Source organism: Wyeomyia smithii, chromosome 2 (assembly GCF_029784165.1).
Source record: "Wyeomyia smithii strain HCP4-BCI-WySm-NY-G18 chromosome 2, ASM2978416v1, whole genome shotgun sequence".
Classification (NCBI taxonomy): domain Eukaryota; kingdom Metazoa; phylum Arthropoda; class Insecta; order Diptera; family Culicidae; genus Wyeomyia; species Wyeomyia smithii.
In genome coordinates this window covers 185,842,353-185,864,725 of record NC_073695.1, presented here as the reverse complement: position 1 = coordinate 185,864,725, position 22,373 = coordinate 185,842,353, and the positions used below count along the sequence as shown (strand labels likewise).

The 22,373-nt window shown below is 38.4% G+C and overlaps 1 protein-coding gene across 2 annotated transcripts in view; it reads right to left on the bottom strand.

Annotated features, from left to right (window-relative positions):
* LOC129720871 (putative transcription factor SOX-15) overlaps positions 1-22,373 on the bottom strand; it is a 164,647-nt gene that overhangs the window by 60,438 nt on the left and 81,836 nt on the right. For both annotated transcript variants that reach the window (XM_055672749.1, XM_055672750.1), the window contains exon 2: positions 20,770-21,425. In XM_055672749.1, the coding sequence (XP_055528724.1) occupies positions 20,770-21,425 (656 nt within the window). The remainder of the gene's footprint in view (positions 1-20,769; positions 21,426-22,373) is intronic.

The window sequence follows — 22,373 nt, the reverse complement described above, 5'->3', positions numbered from 1 at the left end:
ACAAAAGGCGAAAATGATTAAAAGAGGCAACTGCGCACACTTTATTTTTTTGGGAGGCTAATCGGCATGGTAAGCGCAAATCAGCGGCAATTTTGCGTGCTTTTCATCGTTAATTATCACCTCCCAAATGTGAGGCGCTCTTTTGAGGCCTCCTGCCTGAACGTGATAGAAAATCTGCCGACGCACGGGTCGATCGAAAATTAGAATGGTTCAAAGCTTTGACCTTACCGTTCAGATTAATTGACAATCTTACATGAAACAAAAAGTGTGGTTTCTTTTGTGGAATACAAAGTTTTGTCCCGTTGGAAACAACGTTCTCTTGGTGTTGGTGGACTGGACATTCTAGAAGTACGATCGGTTTTATGAAGCAGGAACGAATCCGAATAATGATGGTAGAATTAATTTTGGCGATGGCACTTGACCACCGTGCCTTCCCGATTTTGTCAAGTAACCGGGCTCGATGTAAAAGGAATAATTTACGGTTTCCTGGAAACATAGGAGGCGTGTGAGGTGGTATAATTTCATCACTGCTCACTGTTGGGCGAAGTGGATGTGTGAGCGAATACGGTCTTAGGTCGTAAAAATGGATATGCCCAGAATCATTGCCTGTCGATTCGGTTGAATATCCGTCTGCTATAAAATAAGCTTTTAATTTCATTGTTGATGATTTAGTTAAAATTATAGTGGTTCGAAGCTTTTGGTGATAATTACGATTTAATGGATTTTGACTATTTCTAGCTCGGAATTCAAATGAACCAATGATAAATCAAAGTTTCAATCATGAAAGTAGTAAAAATTTTGTAGGAAGCCAGATAAAATTTAAATCGCTACTTAGAGAAGAACACTTTAAACATAAACCTAAAACAAAAGCTGCCAAGAAACTTTCAAAAACCACCGGTAATCGATTCTCTCGCGACGAATCCAATTTGTTGAAAATCTCACCCAGAAAATAGTGACGGATTTCTAGCTCACTCTACTTGCAGCTCGTTTTTTCAATGTCATGCCATGTCACACCGAACTGACAGTTCGTCAATCAGTCAACAATCCTCTCCGCTCAATACCTACCGACGTTGCGTCGTTACCCAGGGCAGGAGAACACGGCTTTACCCATCGTTCCCGGCAGCCAGCGCGACATCAGTGAGAGGCACGAAACAGACACGAGGCCCTCGCATGCAAATGATGTAAGCTCCCTTCCTCCCGTCGAAACCGAGCGCCTCTATATCGCGGCACATCAACAAAACCGGAAATGACGATCCCTAGTTTATAGAAACTGAGGCTACGCCAAGAGCAGCGAAGCGAAGCCTTTCCCGACTGCCAGCCGGTTACGTTCAAATTACTCATCTTCAACAACCCGAAAAAAAACCTCGATGAGTAACGTGATTCGGAACGCTTTCCAACTAAATTGTACAGTCCGTTCTGCGGCGCCATTTTGAAATTAGATCGATGACTAATCGGTCTCTATAACTTCGACTTTCTACTCTTCTCCGATACCGAGTACCGTTGAAGCCGTTGACGGCAATGACGATGATGATGAACGATGAAGAAGTGAAAGAGAAGATACGGCTCGATAATTACTCCCTCAAGGCCCCAACCCCATTCGGAGTGCTCTTAAATCACGGTAATGAAGAAAATCTGATTAGACAAGGTGGTGCTCTTCTAGCACCACTGCTCTGAGTTACAGTAGAGTAGAGCAATTAATCAAAGTCTAAGCGAAGAACCACCATTAACGGGAGCTAATTTGTCGTGCCGATCCATGGAGAGATCCGCTCGTGTGCGCAGGAAGCTCTGTAAATCAGTTCGAAACGATCGGACTTTTTTTCTCCACTAGCTAGCGATGGGCTACGGCTAATCGACTCCATCTCCACCATAGTTGATCTCAATTTTCTACCATCTTTCTCCACCCAGTTTTTCTATCTTTCCTGCGCCAGTTGATTGCATTTGCCGTTCGAAAGCGAGCAACGTGAAACTGGAACGATGCCAGCGGACAGACCATGATGAACCAAGTCAGTCACGCAGTTTTGCGTGTCGAGCCCTAGGTTTGTGTGCACATTTTTTTCTCTCTGTCTCCATGAAACAAATTTAATTCGAACGTCGAAGGTCCGCTTCAACTAAGGACGGGGAGTCTCTTCAAACTGTTGATAATTTACTATCCGTGGAGTTGGGATGGGTAGATGAAAGGCAACAAGGCGCACTGCCGGAAAAGGGAATCTCCGAGGAGAGAAAAAAAAAAGGAAAATATGAGCGGCTCACGCTGACATTTGATTTGAGATTTATTACAATCGCGCTGTGCTTCGAAGAAGATATGGAAGGTCTACAGCCGAGATTTGAACGCTACGATCTGAGACTACAGATTCGTTCGGATGGATAGCAGTAACGATGGATCTAGTCGAATGGCGGACATAGATTAGATAGTAGATGACTGATGAGGTTGTATTGTTATTTGGGAAAAAACTGCAATGGTGTGTTAGAATTGACAGAATACCTCTTGAATGGATGTCACCTGCATCGTTTGTCTTAGTTAACTAAAAATGGTATTAAACTAATAAATTTAGTTTGATGAACCAGTACTAACGCTTGACCATTTCGAAAGTTTAAATGGTGGCTATCTGTTTGTTTTTGTTGTTTTGTTCACAAGTTACTGTTGGGCGAGAGATTAAAAGATTCGTTTACTAGGACAATATTCCGGCATCTTTTTAAAGCAGCCTGCAATGCAATTATGTTGAGATTCCGGGTACATTTACCTTTCAATGGCGATTCAATGTAAGTAAGTTTAAGAGTGATTAATTTTTTTTTGGGTCAGAGAATGGTCTATTCATATTCACTTAATTACTTCCAGCCGTCAGTTAAGGTCTAGAGAGTATTTACCTCTGCGAATCGGCAATTTGCATGAAAACTGGCTGAAAAAGTGATGGAACAAAAATTGATGACAAACTATAATGCAAAGCGTGTTTGTCTCATTTTAGATAGAAAACCGAGTTCGGAAAAATAATAGTTAGGGGGTTTGAAGAAAAATCAAATTCGTACCGAATAATAGTCCCGTTTTAATTTACGGAATTGGTTCCTTGTGAAAAGTATAGTTGAAAACAAATATCTATATAATAATTAACATTTCATTATTTTGCCAATATAAAACAATCACTTTATATTGCAGTTGATTAGTTATTTTTCATTAGTTACTAAAAGTTTTTCTTATAGAAAAGAACACGAAGACAGTTTTTTGTGCTCGATAGTTGCCCAGTTTCAAAGTAAAATTGAGCGTACACATGCAACTTGACTTTCATTTATTAGGAATAAAACATGTTTATTACTATTGAACTTTTGGAGTACATTAATTACGAACACGTAAATTCTCCAAAAAGTGTTTTACTGAATATTTAATCATGAAAAGAAAAAAATATCTCTATTCGGAGCATAAACATTTGTTTTTTTATCAAATAAATTAACCTTGTAAAGAGATCATTGCGAATAAGCGTTTTTTTTGTCAGTATGAAATGTCAACATGCACCAGTTGCTTGTGTTTGTTTGTTTGTTTGTTTTTTTTTTATTTTGACGTTGGACTAACGTCTATATCGAAGTTAGGCGCCTTTATTTGAAAATCTAGTAATTCAACCAGGGAAAAGTGATCAGGTTTTGAGCGCTTATATATCAGTCATTTCTTTTCAGAATATCGAGGTTTCGGTATCAACCAATCAGAAATACTTTTGCGGTTAAATTTATGTAACAAAAACAACCTATTGTTTGAGATACACTATTGTACAATTGGTAAATAACATCGATTGTCTAAATCATACCGAGTAACCAAACACAGCCGACACTAACGGATACAATCGATCTGACTTTATAAACGATTAATTATTGGTGTTGTTGTGTTACTTTCCTTGCCATTCCCTATACTTCTAAACTCATTCCTCTTTTCAAATAACTGACGAAATTTTTATATAAAAGGTACCATTCGAACATTTCACCCCATCATTTTCATTCCAAAACTGTACCGGTATCATACGCGTGCCATCGAATTGGATTTCTCATTCGTGAGGTGGCCGGCAAAGCGGACGGTTCATTCTGAAGCAGCAGAAAGCTGGTGTTGGAAAATATTAGTCGCTTAGAAAAGCGCAAACCATCGAATTAAATTTCTTATTCGTTCGTATGTATGGATTGCTATAGCACGTGTGTGGGTAGCTATAGTGGGTGTTTATCGAAGATTTAGCATTTTCTCGTTTATTCATTAACACTTCTTTAAAAGTATTAAAACGCCTAAACGAACACGGTTGAATAATTCGACTCAACAGCAGTGATTCAAACTTCTTCAACCAGTCTTTGTTCATCGCAGAAAAATTACTGCCGATGAAAAATCAACACTTATTTGCTAGAAATTCAATTTAGATTAAAACAGGATCTTTTATGTACCGTAAATTATCAGTAAAAGGAGTACCATAAATTATCGGTAAAGTTTTCTCCATTCAGCAAACATTTAATTTTCATTTTTATTTCTCGTTGCGCACGAACAACTTGATAACAACTACGCAAAAAGCTTGTAATTGAGTTCTTGCTTTTTTCAGTTATTTGAATAAACGCAATTTCTTAAAATACATAAAGTTATATGCTGGGCTGGAGCCAACCTAGCATGAGTTTGATCGATTTAATGTCAAACAATTTCCATTCATAGAATTTCCACTTGAATCGTTCTGGTCTCCAATTTCAGATAGTCTCGTTGAGTTTGCTTTTTGCTAAGATAGGAAAATTCTACTCAATTCGCTAAATTCGCTAAATTGAATGATTGTGTTGGTAGTGCATCTACGAAGAAAGGTTTTTCTGAAGTGACAGCGCTTATATAAAAGATCCATTCTTTTAGTATATAATATTATTTATATTGCTTTAACGTCTCCACATTTAGAAATGCACTGTTAGATAAAATTGCAGAAAATACTAGAGTTACAATTCCGTCTACTATTTGTTTTAATGGGATATAAAAGTACCGTAGTCCAGCGTCATGCGGTCGTGTCTTGGATACCACCCACCTACATTTTTTCGAAACATGGCTAGATTTCCTTCAGATTTTTTTGGTTTTTCGAGCAGTTGCAGACACTTTTCAAAAACATCTGTCATCTCTGAGACGATTTCAGAATCAAAATCTCTTTGGTAGAGTACGCAAAAGAATCCCGTCTTCTAGTTATGAGTAGGTAAATGTGTGATTTTTGCGAAAGAATTCTAAAACAAGCATTTTGAACTACCTACCGAAGTAACCGGTACTATCGAAAGATTAGTAAGTGACAATATCATCCAAAGTGTAACATACAGGAACAATTTGACAGGTCGTGTTCCTTTTAGAAAGCCTTCTTGAACGTGAATATGAAAAACAACTGGAGTTTGCAAGGACATATGTAAACAAATCGACTACAATGACTGAGAATCTGGCCGAATCATTGCCAGGGTGCTTTCAGGCAGTGCTAGACGCCAAGGGCGGTCACACTAACTGTAATACTCAACGAGTATTATTCGTTAATTAGTAACTCCCCGAAAATAATACGTGATTAATTTGTGATTTCTCAAAATGTTTTCTTATTTTTCAAAGGAAACATTTCACGGCCTTGTTCAAGTCCAAATTCAAGTGCTGATAAAAGTCATTATCACACATTAACATTAATCACATTTTCGCTTCCAATGAAGATACACTGTAACGAGATGTCATATTGCGATGAAATATTTCACGCACATCGTTCACTCAGAGAGAGACCCGACAAACAATTTCGTTGATTTATAGCTCGTAAAGCTACTATTAAACGGATTTCGGCTGAATTACAGCCTAATAAGCTGTTATATAAAACAACTGTTTGTTGGGGAGGTGGGCGATGAAAAAACCCGCCGATTTGGCAACTGGGTTTCACATGTTAGAGGTGCCAGAGTTCATCTAAAAGCACAATGTTAACTAACTTTTTCATACCACTCATTTGGTGGTGACGATGAAAATGACAAAAGGGCATCACAAAAACCAGGATAGTGTTAAACTTTTAATTTATGTTTGATTGTATACACTTTCACCACAATTAATCATAATTTTGTTAACCATACAAAAGGTTTGTGAACACCCCGTTAAAAATAACTGTGATAATGCAGTTTTGAAGGAATTTTAATTCATTGTTTAGCAATAGAACAAGAAAAACATTTGAAAATAAACACGTATTTCATTGTACCTGATTGCAATACCTTTCAATGTACTGTTACCTTTCTTGTTCGTCTTGCTTAGATATAAACAGTTCATACAACATTTCCTCCGCTTATCTCTTCCTCTGAGTATTGCTAATTATATATAGAAATGGAATATGGTTCAAAGGGCAACTTTGTTTGTCAACATTAATGACGTAGAACTCCAAAAACAATGTGGAAAAAACAATGCTTGGTAATTTTTTGTTAAAGATTTTTGCACAACATTTTTGACAGCTTTCGGGTGAAAATACGCCATTAAATGCGCCATTAAGCAATGTGAGAAACCATTTCAAATGGTATTCACTCGTTGACGAAGATCTACGCACGTGTTTTTTGCCTACTTTTCATTACTAATACAGACAAATGTCTTCTTCTGCCTCAACTAATTAATTCACAGTCACGCAATAAAATTTGTTGAAAATCCTAAACTAAACACACATCTACACTGTTTCTTTGGTGAAGCCAAAATGACAATCAAATTGCAAGCGTCATCGATTTTGAAACACCAAAATTGATCCAATAGCGAATTTTCGAAGCCGGCTTCTGTATAGTACACAAGTGAAATTTACAAAATTACAGTTCATATTGCTTATTTCTTTGACTATTGGATTTTCAGCTCAGTTCTTTAATCGCAGCTTGAATCAGTGCATTGTTGTTGCCAGAAATGATGGAGTAAAACAAACACTTCCTCCCAAATCTGATTGACCAAAACTCTAACCAAAACTTTCAAAAATGTTTGATCAAGAGCGTTTTCGTTATATTTTGTAACCAACGGTTTCAAACGACTGGCCTTGGGTTTTTGTATCCAAGCGATTTGCAAAACTTACGGGCAATCGTTCTCCTACATTTGACTCTGGAAATCAGGATGACAGTTTGATTTGGGTAGCGACAGAAATACTACCGCACTACCAAATTGTTTGGCTGCGGTGTACTTCTGGGGCTGCGTACCAACTGTCATACCTGCCCATTGGATGGTGTGGACGTACTCCGAAAAATAAGCATTAGAGACATTCACTAACCGCGTTCTCCGGAACCCAACTAGCGCAAGCGGATGCGGAGGGAATGTCAAACTTCGGCTTTTTTTCGCTGAGATAAACTCCCTCTTTCACTACAATTAATCGGTTGATGGGGAGATGTCTTTTTTTACAGCTTAATAAGCTATTTTTCAGTAGATTTCGGCTGAGCTGTAGTCTAACAAGCCGTTATCCAACAAATTTGATTGTTGGGGAAGTGCGCGCGAAAAGTAAAGATATATCGCTTGAAGAATAAAATAATGAAATAAAAAGTGAAGTGTTAGCCTGACAAAAGACGAAAAAGTAAAGCCGAAAAAAGGATAGACAGTAACGTATCTGTAATTAAGGTTAGAATAGTAAAAGTTAACTCAGTAAAAATTAGTTCCGTAAAAGTGAGCCCAAAGGTTTGTTATTACAGAAAGTTTAAAATGGATTAAGTGTTAATTATTTAATAAAACTCTTAGCTAAGGAATATGAATCAGAAGAGTAAACGTGTACTACATCACGATGTATAAACGAAACAGGAAAGGTATAGTAAAAATGTTAAAAATATTATTTGTAACTACGGAGTCGCAATCAGTCTACGGAGACGAATAACGGAAAAGCCGTTTAATCGAGTTGGTCCACGTGTTGGCATTTCGGCTGTCCGGGTCGACTAAAAGTCCCCGATTCACCAGGTAACCAGGCGGCAGAGATGAAAAACGGAAGGGGCTGTTTGATCCATTCCGTAACTACCCCAAAACTTACGGCTTGAAAAATAGTATCCCGAGTGCTGGAGTCCCGACGGGTTGACCAGGGGCACATAGAGGAAAACTTCGCCCTTCTGTGACGAGTAAGACAAGGGAAGGAATCCACGTGCCTGTCCTGCGGACAGCCAGGAAAGGAATAGTATCTTCAATTTTGTGAGTTATTCATAACCTAAGTTAAGCCTGGCAGATGAGGAGCTCCGTAGCCGCAAGGTTGCAGAGTCCGCTTTGGTAAGCGGGTGGTCGTGGGTTCGAATCTTAGTATAATCAGGCCATTTGGTTGTCAAAGGACTTTAAGCATGGGTTTATTCTCAGGCTCCCCACCCGTACCCTTCCTTCAATCTGGATTCTACGGTACCCCTGTTGACTCTCCTCCTAACAAAAATAAGTCCCTATTATAATAAAGCTGGTGTAAGTAACATATGAAAGTTCTCTCCAGGGAATTGTAACTAGGCGATATTGTTAGGACGGACAGAGGCTCGGTACAGTAGAGCAGTAAGCTTGAAACGAAAAGGTAATTACACACAAGCACTGATATGATTATGATAAGCGTATCACTTACTTCAATAGTGTTACTGCTAATAATATGAAGTGCGAGTACAGAAAACACCTGGGCAATATCACAATAGATGTTCGTTGAGAGGTCGACTGTAGAGGTATTTTAAATCGCTGTGATTACGGCTTAGCAGTCTTTAAATAAATTTAGAACGACACGGTTTTAATTCGTCCCGACGTTTCAACGCTTGGTTTGCGTCTTTTTCAAGGGAAACTGGTAAAAAGAATTGTATTTAAAAAATAGACAAACATATTTTAAACATTTAGAAACTCACAATAACTTTGGTCGAACTATGTCAAGTTGTTTGTTCACTAAACTAGTTGTCATTTACAATTTAGTTGGTCATAATCGGTAACATCACTAAACATAACGAAAAACAAAGTTACAATTATAAACAGTTGTCGGTATTGGCAGTCACAAACAGTTTCATACCTTATCACTCTTGAAAAGACGAATTAAAACCGTGTCGTTCTAAATTTATTTAAAGACTACTAAGCCGTAATCACAGCGATTTAAAATATCTTAATAGATTTAAGCTCTGGTCGCAGTAATGAGTCCACACAAAAAAGCCTGGCAGATAAAAGTTTACCGCAATTGTCGTGCGTTAGTCCATACACATTCTATTTTGTTCTTTCTGATTAAAGTTCGCCATGTATTCCAAAGCGGTTTCCAACCCTCGCTTGTTTTATGTCGGTTAAAAAAACTATGGCATCTCCTGGCTTGTGAGCATACCTTCTTTGTTCGGTTTCGCGTGTGTAGGCGGGGTGCAGTCGACCGCTAGTTCTTGTCACTGATTCGCGAAAAGTTCCCATTCAAATCTGGGTGAAATATTTCAGGGCTACACAAGATTGAAGAGCCTGATTTTACCTGCCTTGTGAGAAAAACGACCCCGAGATCTCTCTCACTACATATAAACCAGACCGTAGTGAGGGAGGAAGTTGAAAGAAATCAAAGAAATCTGTCAAAAAAAAAAATCAAAGAAATCTGTCAAAAAAAAAAATCAAAGAAATCTGTCCAAAAAAAAAATTACAAAGGTAAATATTTTCACGTGGTGTGCCGGTCGAACAGAAGAATAGTTTTCATATTTTGAGGAATGGTACTGTTTCAATTTACAGATCGCTTGCAAGAATATGAATGTGAACGGTCTGAAAGATGAACAAGTAACGGTGGACTACGACGTCAACCTCGATTCCGCTCAATATTTCATTAAGAGCCCTCGACGACGGCGACGGCTCAAACAAAGGTGACCCCTGGAAAGCTCTTTAATTCCTCCTTTGATCGCTGATGACCGAGAAAATGAACAGAATGATCCGGACCAAAGTTCAGGCGATCAAGTTTATCGTGTATGTCTTGTTCTTCAAGCGACGATTTGTGGGAAAAACATCCGCCAGCTTGATTTCATCACGATCACTACGGCGAAGTTTTTCCTGGCACTGCGAAAATGTTAATAAACAAAATAAACTAATGTTTCTGTCAAAAGCTATGGCGAGTCGAGTGTCAATGAGCACTTCAATGCACACTTCTTTGTCGTTGCACACTTTCGAACTGTACAGTTCATTTTGGAGCAAAGTGCGCAGTACAACAAAACTCATAGTAATAAATTTTCAGGAAGTTTTGAACGGCGAAAATCAATGGATGACTTGACATTCATTTTTTCACAAATACTGAAAAACCGAAGAAAGAGAAAATCAATATTGCATGATAGTGAAATGTTTCCTTGTCATGATAACATCAACATTTGTTGTGATTGTTATTTCATGTAAAAGCACTGAAAAACATCAAGAGTCATATGCCTATAACCTTTCAAAAGTGCGAAAATTATCAAATACTGTGAAAAGACAAGTAACTATCAGAATAGGAGAGAGGCAAAAATGTTCGAAAGTACACCTAGCTGTGAAAAGCCAGACTTTCAATCGCGTCTTGAAGAGAGGAATGGAGCATCAAGATTTAGTCATAGTTTTTGTAAATACAGTGCTGTTTCGATTTCATCACGGTCTAAAAAACATCCTCTCGTGAATTCAAGAAAACTGTGGACTTGGTGAAATGTTAAAAATCAGTATTTTTTGATAGATTTCAATACTGTTCAACAAAAATTACTAACCTCCATCATTTCTTTGAATCCGAGTAGTCTCGCTAGAATCGTCGGAGTGTTTATTTGACCGTGATAAAATCGAAACGGCACTGAATTTTTCTTGTCACTCTCCTGCAAATTTAGTGAACTAGCGCATGGCGTGTTGTAGGCCAAATTTTTCCAGCGATGCTAACAGTTTCTTCTATGGGCTCATAACTCAACGATATTACCCATTCGTTACCTATATAACGTCGGTAATTGGCGATTTACCAAATTAGCAGAATGGTACCCACCACTGGTTTTGAATCATAACTTTTAAGGCGGAGGTAAAAAATGGCTATATATTGTTCAAAATGCCTTTCAATAATTACCACAATCAACTAAAAATCTTTGAGATTTTCATGCGCTTTCTTTCCTTTTGTTGAAATAATGCATGTTAAATTCGATATTTTCAAAATTTCAAACCACTAATAAGGCTCGTTATTTTTTAACCGCAATCTTACGACTAAGCTTAAATGAATCAATGATAAATTTGAAGTTCATTCATCCTTTTTGATAAATACAGTTAAATAAGTCTACGATCGATTGATTGTATCTAATATTATGGGCTAGATTTCGATGTAGAATAAACGGACTAAAAAAACTGTGATGTGTTCTGTTTCGTTGAACCAGGTAGTTGTTAGAGTTTAAAATTTTATCACCTGATCAAGAGGCGAATTGTCCTCGCGACAGACTAAATCAACTTTGCTTTCCGGTGCACCAGCTAATACACATGTTCCTATTTTCTTGATACGATTGGTTATAAAATCGGTTACTACCCCCAGCGTCTCGACGATGGCACCTCAGAGTCAGATAGAACAATGGCCACGCTTCACCAATAACGTATCATGTTAATCACTCAATTTGTATGTCGTTATTCGTCGCACCGAGCGGCGCGGGGCAGCAATGGGTACGCGAGCACATCTCAGCGGCCAACTATAGCGCAGTAATAGACCCTACCGCTACTTTCGATTGACTCCACTATCTTCCATTATGTTTGTCTTGCAGCTTTTGGACATTCACTGCCAAAGTCAGGTGTAATCTCTCCTGCCGATGTGCATCAAACCAAACCCAATTATAGGTCAGTCGGACTCCTATTGTTCCGGCGTGGGTCCCAGTTTAGTCTGCTCCGCCGGCCGCTTGGAGGTGGGCGGTTTGCTGTGGGTGGCCGTCGCAGGGCAAGCGTATTATGCGAACCGAATAAAGGGTTAACAAACTGTTTTGTTTTCAACCGAGAATAGGACTACGGCCGTCGGAAACCCCCGTACGGGACGCTTCACGGGTATTTACGTTTCTGTGGCGACGGATGGTAATTTATGTAATATTCACATTGAATTTCGCCGGCGGGGGTCAGAGGGTGTCGAGGTACGGAAACAGGTGGTGAATAAATTTTCTGGCCTACGGCTTAGGTTTTTGCCCGGGTACTTTCGCATGGGTGATCAGCTGGAATCAATGTCAATGCTGTTTGTTGGCGCCTGCACACTAGGAAGGGAAAGTAGTAGTGGATCGTATACGCGTCATAGTCACAGTTGAATCGTTTGTTTGCCAAATCGTGGGTTTTATTCGCAGCTAGCAGAGTGTAGGCCAGATTTGCCGGACAGGATTGAAACTTTTGACTTAAGTGTCATTGAGCTTTCAGCTAATGGATTAAGATTTTCTACTATCTACTATTATTATTCCATAACATTTAATTTGATGAGCGACACAATAGATTAACACATTTCAATAGAAAATTTTCATAGAAATCGCTTGTATTAATTTACTTAGATGACCCCAGAAGATACGAACAGAGAGGTAAAAATAGTTTCTAAAAACTCTGCAATTGTTTATTTTGGGATTTTATATTTCCGTGGAGATAATTCATCCAATTAGGATGAAATGTTTCCAAACAAATGGCGCTAAAAATTGAACAGCTTGTAATCTTACACTTTCTCAGATTGAAAGACGACAGAGTTTTGCTAATACACACATAAGCCAATATCAGAAGATGGAGCGCAAGTTCATCAATTTGGTTGCTTCTGTTTCGAAAACGATAGAAATTTTAAAAGATCATATAGAAACTGAACAGCTAAAATCAGCATATTGAAGTTTAAAGAATCAACTAAAGACATTAACTAGTTGGTGTTAAACAAAATTTGTTCCCAATACACAACAGCAACAGAATCTCATATCAAAAAAATACTATTTTTGTTACCATGGAAGGGTAGGGTTCTAAGTAAAGGACAAGGTTGTTCTAGGAGGAAAAACGGAAGATTTAATAGTTGTGTGAGTCATACGTTTTTTGCCATTTAACATCAAACAATAACTTCAAATATCATTAACTCGAATAAAAAGTCACAAAATTTCACAAATTTCAAGGTGTAAGGTAAGATAGGTATATTACATTCAGTTCTTAGATGAAATTGAAGCAGGAAGCAAATTTAACTGAACCGGTCGCTAATACATGTAATCTGACGAAACCGTTAAATTCCTTTTAAAACAGATATGCACATACATCACTTTTTTTAGGTACAGCTTTCTTAGAGTTAGTCGGTGATTAGTGCAAACATTACACCCGGTCAAAATTGGCATGTTTTTTCAGGAGTAATAAATCTCTACTCAAACATTTTCTTCGGTAAGGATGTCAAGTTAGAGCCTTCTTACCCCGGAACCAATGGAAAACGTCAGGCCTACATTGAAATGTGTGTATGGTCAATTTAAAAATAAAAATTTCAATTTATTCCAAGAGGTACTAACAAATTCCTAATAATTTAGTTAGCGTTTCCACTATCACAGTTCTAAAACTCATCTTTCGTGATACTCCGATCAACTACCGGTATTGGACCGACATTTCCACATATCCAGCTCTTAGCTGATTTATTTGTAAACATCACGATTTATAGTCTCACTACATCGGCTACCGCTGGAAGCCACAAAAGGAAGCCCCCTACAATCACATATATCAAGCTTCCCATAATTCAACGGTCGGCTAGCCTCTTCGCGCACCATCAAACATCAACCCGTGCGCCAATCAGCCTTCTTCGAGAAAGCGGCCAAAACCAATTCGCTATACCGACGCGCACCAAGCGCTTCTTGCTGCTGCGCGAGATTACCGGAGAAAATCCGAAAGCGGTAACAATATCCGCAGTACGAGTGCCCTCCACTGCGCACCGAGATTGAACGGAGAAGTATGCAAAAAACGGACCAATGGTATCGATTCGAAAGAGGGCGGCGTCTAATTGCTGCAGCAATGTCAGTTGACGCGAACGGGCAAGGAGAGAACAGTATGAAGGTAGCGAGCGGACGACTATCGATACGACAGAGACGAAAAGTGTGGAAATCAAAGCGAGACAAATCCATATCTCTCGCGGAGGGCGCGCGTGCGTCTCTCCGGGCACTCTAGTCATCGGAGCTGCGATATATCGGTAAATAGATCTCAGTGAGCGAGTGTGAGAAAAAGAGAGACAGACAGCGAGCACGGAAAAGAGCGAACGATAAACTGGTCCAACGGTGGTCATGCTACAGGGGCTTAGGAAGCCGCAAGCCGGAATCGCCGAGCACAGGAAAGAAAGAGTACGAATGAGACTCATCCCCGAGGAAGAAGAGGCCAAGGAAAATGCCAAATCAATAAATATAAATCTTGACGTTTCAGTACATATCGAAGCGACGGGTGCCCAGCCAACCAACGATGCAGCAGTCCAGAGAGGTAAAGGAGATTCCGATAAATAAGAAAGTGGAATTTTTAAATTGCTAAAAAGTGCTAATGTGGGTCTAAAAATATCGCCTCGGTGCGACCGCAATTTATGCATAATATTCTATCCATAATTGGATGCGGTTGATAAGTCGTCGTCTGCTAAAATGGCTCCTTGTCTGAAAGTAGGTATTTCAAGTAGGTACGGCTCGGAAGTGGATGTCGGTCCGAGATAATGTATTAATAATAGTTCCAGTGATTATATTACAGAGTGTACTGTTACGGTGACTCAGCAACACTTAGCTTACACATGAGAAACATTTGCTTTGAAATGGAAAATACAGATTTTTGTTTCAAGATTTTCATGAAGTTATGAAGTGACACTAGCACCTGAGTCAGAATCATCGTTCATGCCAGTATGGAATGGCCAGAGAATATAATTAGCAACGCAAGTCATGTGTTTGTCTTGTCTACTTTGTCAACGATGCACGGATATTGGCTATCACTCAGGCGTTCAATTTGCCCGACAGCCGAGTTCTGGGAAACACTCACTAATCAGCTTATTATCAATTTTACAATCCATCATTGTCAAAAGGAAACGAAATGTTTTAACTTTTTACATCTGGATGCTGGATGACACCTCTGATAACGTTCACGTTAGTACCTTAGACCAACTGCAACAAAAAATATCATCGCAAACTTGGTAGACTCGAAAATAACCTGGAGTAGCATAAACATTGTATTACGAAAAGGATGACAGAAAAAAAAACTCCATAACCGGGAAACAACACTATCTTATCTCCGACCGTTTCGCTAGGTATCAGATAAAAGCCGTAATCAAGCGTAAAGTTTTTGCATTGCTGCTTTCCAAAGCAAGTAATAATCAAACAGAATTTGTTTTGATTTTTAGAGCCAGTACTAATTTCCTGTCGATTGCGCTGCGCGTGGGTAATGTAACGTTATATAAGAAGACCAAGGCAAATATAGAAGCTTATTAACAGTGGCAATAAAAAAATCGCTTGTATAGTACAACTTCCTGTTCAACTAAATGAGTTTATCTGTGTTTGGACCGGAAATTACATTTTGAAAGTGGGTTGCTATCTACTAGCCAATACTCAGGAGAATTTAATCAATTACTGCTGTCGCCAACCAGATTAGAATGATCTGAACAGATAGTTTCACCGCTCCGGTTGATTTGTGTTTCCCTATCATCTGACTCAATAAATTGGTATTCCCAACTCGGAATCACATACGCTTTTTTGTTTGGTTTTAGTGATGTCAATCTGCAATGAATGCAGACACGCTAGACAGGAATTGCGAAGATAAGATTAGTACTCCGTGCAGCGATGAATTCAGCTGGATCGGTGAAACAGTAGATCTACGTTAGAGCGAACTAACTTTTACTCGTTCAAAATATTTTGCGCTAAACTTCTAGCTCTACAGAAACTTGTCAATTTCTACAGCTGATTAAATAAAATTCTTTTACGAACTAACTTCATTTTTTGTCTTATGACTAGGGATAGTGGTAAAACGCGATTTACGTGAAATTCTGCATCGGCCGCGAAATTCACAAAAAACTCGTGAAATTCCGCGAAAGTAATGAAAAATAGCAACATTCTATGTCAATCATGAAACATTTCGAGTTGAAACTTGCGAAATTCATGAAAACCAGTAGCACGGACAAATCTGAAGATTAATGGTCACCTCGATGGCAACGGGACATATTTTTCTACGCAACCATTAAAATGAAACAGTGCTACTGCTCTCTTACAACGCGATTTTGTCACAAGATCTACTTCGAGCAAAGATTTTGGCGATTGGTGACCTGCACGATAAATTTCCATATAATCGAAGTTGCAAGATGAACTAAGTACAAGCAAGTATTTTTTTAAAATACGAGATAGATAGTGAGGCTGCTATTATAATTAGATGGGTATTCGGATCGCAGATATTTTCTTGAACTCCAACGGTTGGCAAATAAATATTTAGTGATTCCCTGAAACTTGAATAACTTGAATAATACGAGCCTGCCGACACCAGAATATGACAGAAGACAATTTGACACAGTATGTTCTTTTAGTCAGTAATGCAAAAAAAAATCATTAATTGTACTGTTAAATTACTGTATATCAAACTAAATAACCCGGCTCATTCATGTTTCTACTAAAAAAATCACTTTTTTGAGTGTTTTATTTCAAAAGAAGGAGGCCGCGAAATTACCGCACATTTCAAAAATTTTCTATTTTGCTACCCGCGAATTTTCAATTTTTTTTTTGCCGCGAATTACCATTGTCTCTACTTTGACTATGACTACATTTCAAGTTCAGTTTAGTTTAGCGGGCAATGTATGTATCCTCGTAGAAGATGCGAAAAAGGAGCGAGGACAGCAGGCGTGACTTATAAAAAAAAATCATTTCATCCAGACGGGACACGAACCGTAATCTCCGATGTCCCGTCTGGATGAGGAAAATTTATATTCTAAGTCGTCACTTCCCCGCTTACCTGAACTTAAAATAAACTTCGATTCTAACAAAGCCAAAACCAAGTGGACTACAGTTTAGGTACTTATATTTTTCACTCAATTTTTTTACTTGAATACTACAGTCGTGAAAAGAAATTTGATATAACGTCAGTTGATCACAACAAACACAAATATCAATGGGTCGGGTTGTGCTTCAACCTACTTTGATTTAATTTTTATAAGTTTGAAGACAATTCTAATAAAAAACAACAGAATCTACGAAAGTCTTGTGTAATCCAGCTTTCCACGAGCGGTAATGGTGGATTGTGCACGCAGCTAATTTAGACTATCCAGCCTTTCACGAATGGACAGTGCACGCAACCTATTTTGACGTCTTGTGTAGGTCGGGTAATTTTCAATCGCAGTAACGGAGTGAAAAATTTTGCAATGTAGCATAGCAACATAGTAAACAGCTTTGTTTATTTTGATTCACGCAAAATTTAAATAACAAACGCCCATGCGCCCAGCGTTTCCGTCAATATCGACCTTTTTTCAATGAAACTTTGCACATGCATGTGACTTACCAAACTAAGCAATTTCCGCGGGTGGAGGGATTTTTAATGTCAAATTCTTTTTTCGGCCGGACTACATTCCACGTACTACTCTAATATCTTTTACGCGATTTGACAGTAAAAGCACGTGGGGTGTAGTTTTGGTGTAGTCTCGCTGCTGAAACGAATTCGATATAAGACTCAAGACCAGGTTTGCTATTCTCCTAAATATGAAGAAAGAGTAGAGTAAATATTCACCGCTCACTTCTTACCCAACATATAGCATTATTTGTACTAAACTTTATCATTCTGCTTTGTGCTGTGTTTCTGCTGCTCGTAGAAAAAAATTACACTTGCTGCTTACACTTGCTTAGCGAAACATAAGTGGGGAATCACTCTATTTATACGTAGAAGTACACCGTGGTAATCACTGCTGAAATAAAGTCGATAGCATTCGAAGAACATGCGTGACGGGTTCATTAAGCAGATAGTATGAGCAGTAGAGAGAGCGAAAAATAAGCGGACTGGAAATATGATACAGGTTTGGAGAAATATACCGCATCCCGACGGGACTTGAACCCGCAATCTCCCTGTCTCCGGCATGGTGTTTTGACCAATTAAACTACGGGGGACGGTGGTACTGTTCCACAATCTATATCGTATCACATGACGGGTGGATTTGATATCTAGAGAAACATTTCAAAAGGTCCTATCTGCTTTGATCGATCACCACAACTTATTAAACACCTTTTATGACACTTTATTTGCATGAGTTGATTGCGGAGGGATCACGCTAGCCTCCTGAACGAAAACCACGCTTGGGAGAGTTACTAAAGCTGAACCTTTAATAAAATGAAAAGACGCTTCGGAAAAACGATGAAAACAGGAGCTTTTGAATTGTTTATCTAGATATTTATTTGTATTTATTTGTATATCTGTTCACTAGATGCTGAGAAAAACGTACCACCAGTTGAAAATATGGTTTTGAGAGAAACGCTGCCAACAGCGTAATATTTACTATATTTGTATCCAGTTGATGCAAAATATATCTCCAAATATACCTCTATCAATAATAATAAAAATACTCGAACACATCACATAACTCTAAACATCCGAAAAAAATACGAAAATTTATCATTTTTCGACCTTCCAAAGTAGGGTCCCCTTTTATAAACACAAAATTTTAATTTACAAAAAAAGAGGTGATTTTTCCATTTTTTTAAAACTCAAAGTTATACCTCAACTGTTGCTAAATACTCCATGATGGAGATTAAATAAATATTTTTAAGATTGTACCAAAAATTTTAATCTCGATATTTTTCGGATTATTTGTAATCCAATGATTATATACATTTTAAATGGACATTTCAAATCGAAGAGCTGATAATAATAAACTTCGTATATGCATCCGTTTCCAAGTTATTTTGAATTTTATTTTGAGAAACTTAGAAAATTAACTCTAAATTCTAACTTAAGTCAAAAAAGATTATTTTTTTCCCTTAAATCATTTTTTAATTGAAACTTGATATTGTTCCCAAACTTTTGAAGAAAAGTTCTGGGTGGAGAAATGTAAAACAGTTCAAGAATGCTCGAATTCCAATGATGCAATATGATCTTAATAATAATTTCAAATCATAAAACTCTTGGTGACTAAAATTCTTCATGCATCCGTTTATGAGATAATTCAATATTAGGTTTTAAAAATTTCAGTTTTGTACGAAAATACGATTTTTTGTGAGTTATTTGGAGTTGTCCGGCAGCAAACATAGATTTATTAAAAGATACGATTGATATAACACAACTTATTCTTCAATATCAAAGAGATTGGGTGAACAATTCAGAAGTAATTCAATGGATTGAAAATGCAAATGCAAACTTTCACGGTGACACCCTGTACTCTTTGTTAGTGCTGGGTACTAAGTCTTGTTTATGTCCAATCAAATATCAAATCTTTAGGATAACAAAGGAAATCATGTAACTTTTTGTCATGGTTTTGCAACACAGTTTTTCAAAACTGTGCATTTGGGTTTTTTCCTTGTTCTTAACTCTTTCTTACATCTTCGTTATTGCCTCACGCGCATAGGACATTTCGTAATTCTTAATCAAAATAGAAAACACATATCCAGCAAAGATGGAATACTCGTATTTGTAATTTCATCTCAAAATAAATATTTTACAGGGTGTCACCATTAAAGTTATACATAATATTTATGGCATAACATTGCAACAGATGAATATTTCTTCCATCGGCATTTCATTCCAGATTTTCACAGAAAGGTTCTTTCTGGAAGGAATTTTCATTGCACCGCTTCTTTTCACTGAGCATCTTAGTAGAATCGAATTGCATGTTGAGAATAGGGTATGTTTCCATTTAATTCTTCTATCAAGCAGTAGAAGGTAGTAGAACCCAACCTATTCTCAATATTTCTTCTCCAACTGATTCTTAGGCTCAAGGCAACAATAGGTCTTCAATAACGTGTTGTGGATACTACTCTTTATTAACTTTCACATTCCTGTCGATAAATAGTAGTAGCAACTTTCTGCTGAAATATCTCGAAGACATGTTCCCTACGCACAATCATTCTGCTTGTCTGTTTTGAACAATTAGAAACAATTGAACAATTTTTCATCTGAAAAAAGTAGCAATAGAAATCTGGCACCTCTGTCGGCAATATTTCTCGAGATAATCTATGAAACTTTTGTTACTTGTAAGCTCCGTATCGAAGGTCATTTTTGATTATTTTATGCATAGTGTTATGACTTATGTCCATTTCACGAACCATTTTTGTTGTCATTTCGCCGGATACATTCTTTAACCGCTTTGATCACCGCCGCCAACTCCGTTTCTTGCTAGGACAACTGTGCCAGTTGTCGAATCGAATCTGTATGTTGCTAATTCCATCAAGATACAAAATCTTGATTTGTTCTCTACTTGAAGCCGTTGCAGTTTTTCTCTGAAAAAAGTGAAACTCTGCTTTTATCACTTACAAGTGAACTATAAACATGAGTCGCAACCAAAACAAACACAGCTGATTAACAGGGTAGCCCTCCCGATGCGAAATTAAGCACTCAAATGTATGGTGACAGCCTATATAGTAATTTTGTATTCGCTGTAGAATCTCTAAAATCACCATTTTGAATAAAATTGCAGCCATTAAAAAACTAAACAACGCACCTAACAGTTCAAGGCATGATGTTGTAAACAAAATGCCATTAGAAAACATCTCTTTTCCAAAACAAACTGCAATATTATAAATCATTACGAGTGTACGGAATCAAAAACGAACATGCTGAAGATTACCAAAGATCCAATTTTATCACAACCACCCTCCGAGGCATACCATACTAAGCCACGCCAAAATTGTTCCGTGATATAATCGTTATCAATCTGCTAACACACCTTCACATTCCCCGACCGTTTCTGACTTCCCACTATACCATATGCACATATCACTTACCTAGCATTTTGCTGAGATCGGCATTGTGCAGGTCTGGATTCTCGTCGGCAAGCTTCTTCCGTTCCACCTTGGCCCACACCATGAATGCATTCATTGGCCGCCGGATGCGTGCTTCTTTGGCACTTTTCAGCGACCCATGCGGGCCCATTTTCCCGTGCGCACCGGGACCATACTGTTGCCGCTGATGAAGGACACCATAGTTGGATGCACAGAATTCACTCTGATAGGGACCAGGGGCCAAGGCATAACCACCCCAACCGCTCGGGTCGTCTTGGGGTAGGATCGTGGGGATGACATCCTGATAGGGAGAGTACTGACTCATCAGTGGTGAGTTGGAGAGTAGCGGGGATTGTGAATTCAGCAGGGAAGGATTAGACGAAAGCAGGGGAGAGTGGGATTGCATTAACGGAGAAGACATCATGCCGTTACTGCTAGATCCGAGCATACTGGGGCTTTGCGGTGCCAGCATATTTCCACCACCACTACTACCACTACCTCCAGTCGAGTGGTGACCTGGCAGCGGAGAACCGGCTGCTGAGCTCTGAGATTGGGACTGTTGTTGGCTCTGTTGTTGACTCTGCTGCTGCAGGGGGTGGATATAATCCTCGTAGGATCGGTGGTAGCTCTGCTGTGCAGATTGCTGGTGCTGGGGTGAGCTGCAACGAAAGTAAACACGAGAACAAGTTAAAACCAAATTCAATCAACTTGATCCTAGACAAATATCATAATGGGTGCTTTGCAATGAGCGCTGGATTAAGCGGAAAGCTTCGCGCCAGCAGCGAACGAGTAAACACAGACGAATATCTTAGGCCCGCGCGGCTAGGCTTCATGGAAACGCGATTAATAGCGATAAGCGCGAGTTTACTTGTTGACTCGTCGGAATCGCTACTGCAAATGGCCTCGAGATATCACACAGTCTCGTGACAATTTACGAGCCTAAAGGCCGGTGTTATTATATCCGCACGTGGCACTGTGGTGTAAGTTGGAAGCTAGGTTGGTTAAGAAAATAACACTGGAATATAGGTATATAGCACCTCAAGGCTCGGTATATACCTATATTCCAGTGTTATTTTCTTAACCAACGCGAAAAATGTTTTAACCATAGTGTCGATGACGAAAAAAATATCTATGTAGGTGAGAAAATCGATAAAAAATCGCATGCCATTTATTAATATTAGCTCACAGACACATATTATATGTGACACAAAAAAATCAAGCTAGATAAGAAAATGAAACCGATTTTGAACATTTATTATAAAGTGAAACTGAGTGCTGCTAATGATAATGATGATGATGATGATCAAGACTTTCAGTTAAATCGAAGAGATAAGATAAGCCAGGTGTAAGTATGTCCGTATGTCGGTTGAAACCAGAGCTAAGTAAAAGACAAATCTTCGCTTCAAATGCTACTTGAGCCAACAAGTCAATAGTTTGGTGATCCAATAAGTGAGTTCCGGGACTCAATAGATGACTTGCATATATTGTGTGTTGGAAAACGAAAACAGTAACTGTTGAACATTGAAACGGGCCTTTTAACTGAAATTTGCTTGGAATTATTAAGTTTTTGTTTAAAAATAAAAGATGACTCTTCGAAATCTAATAGG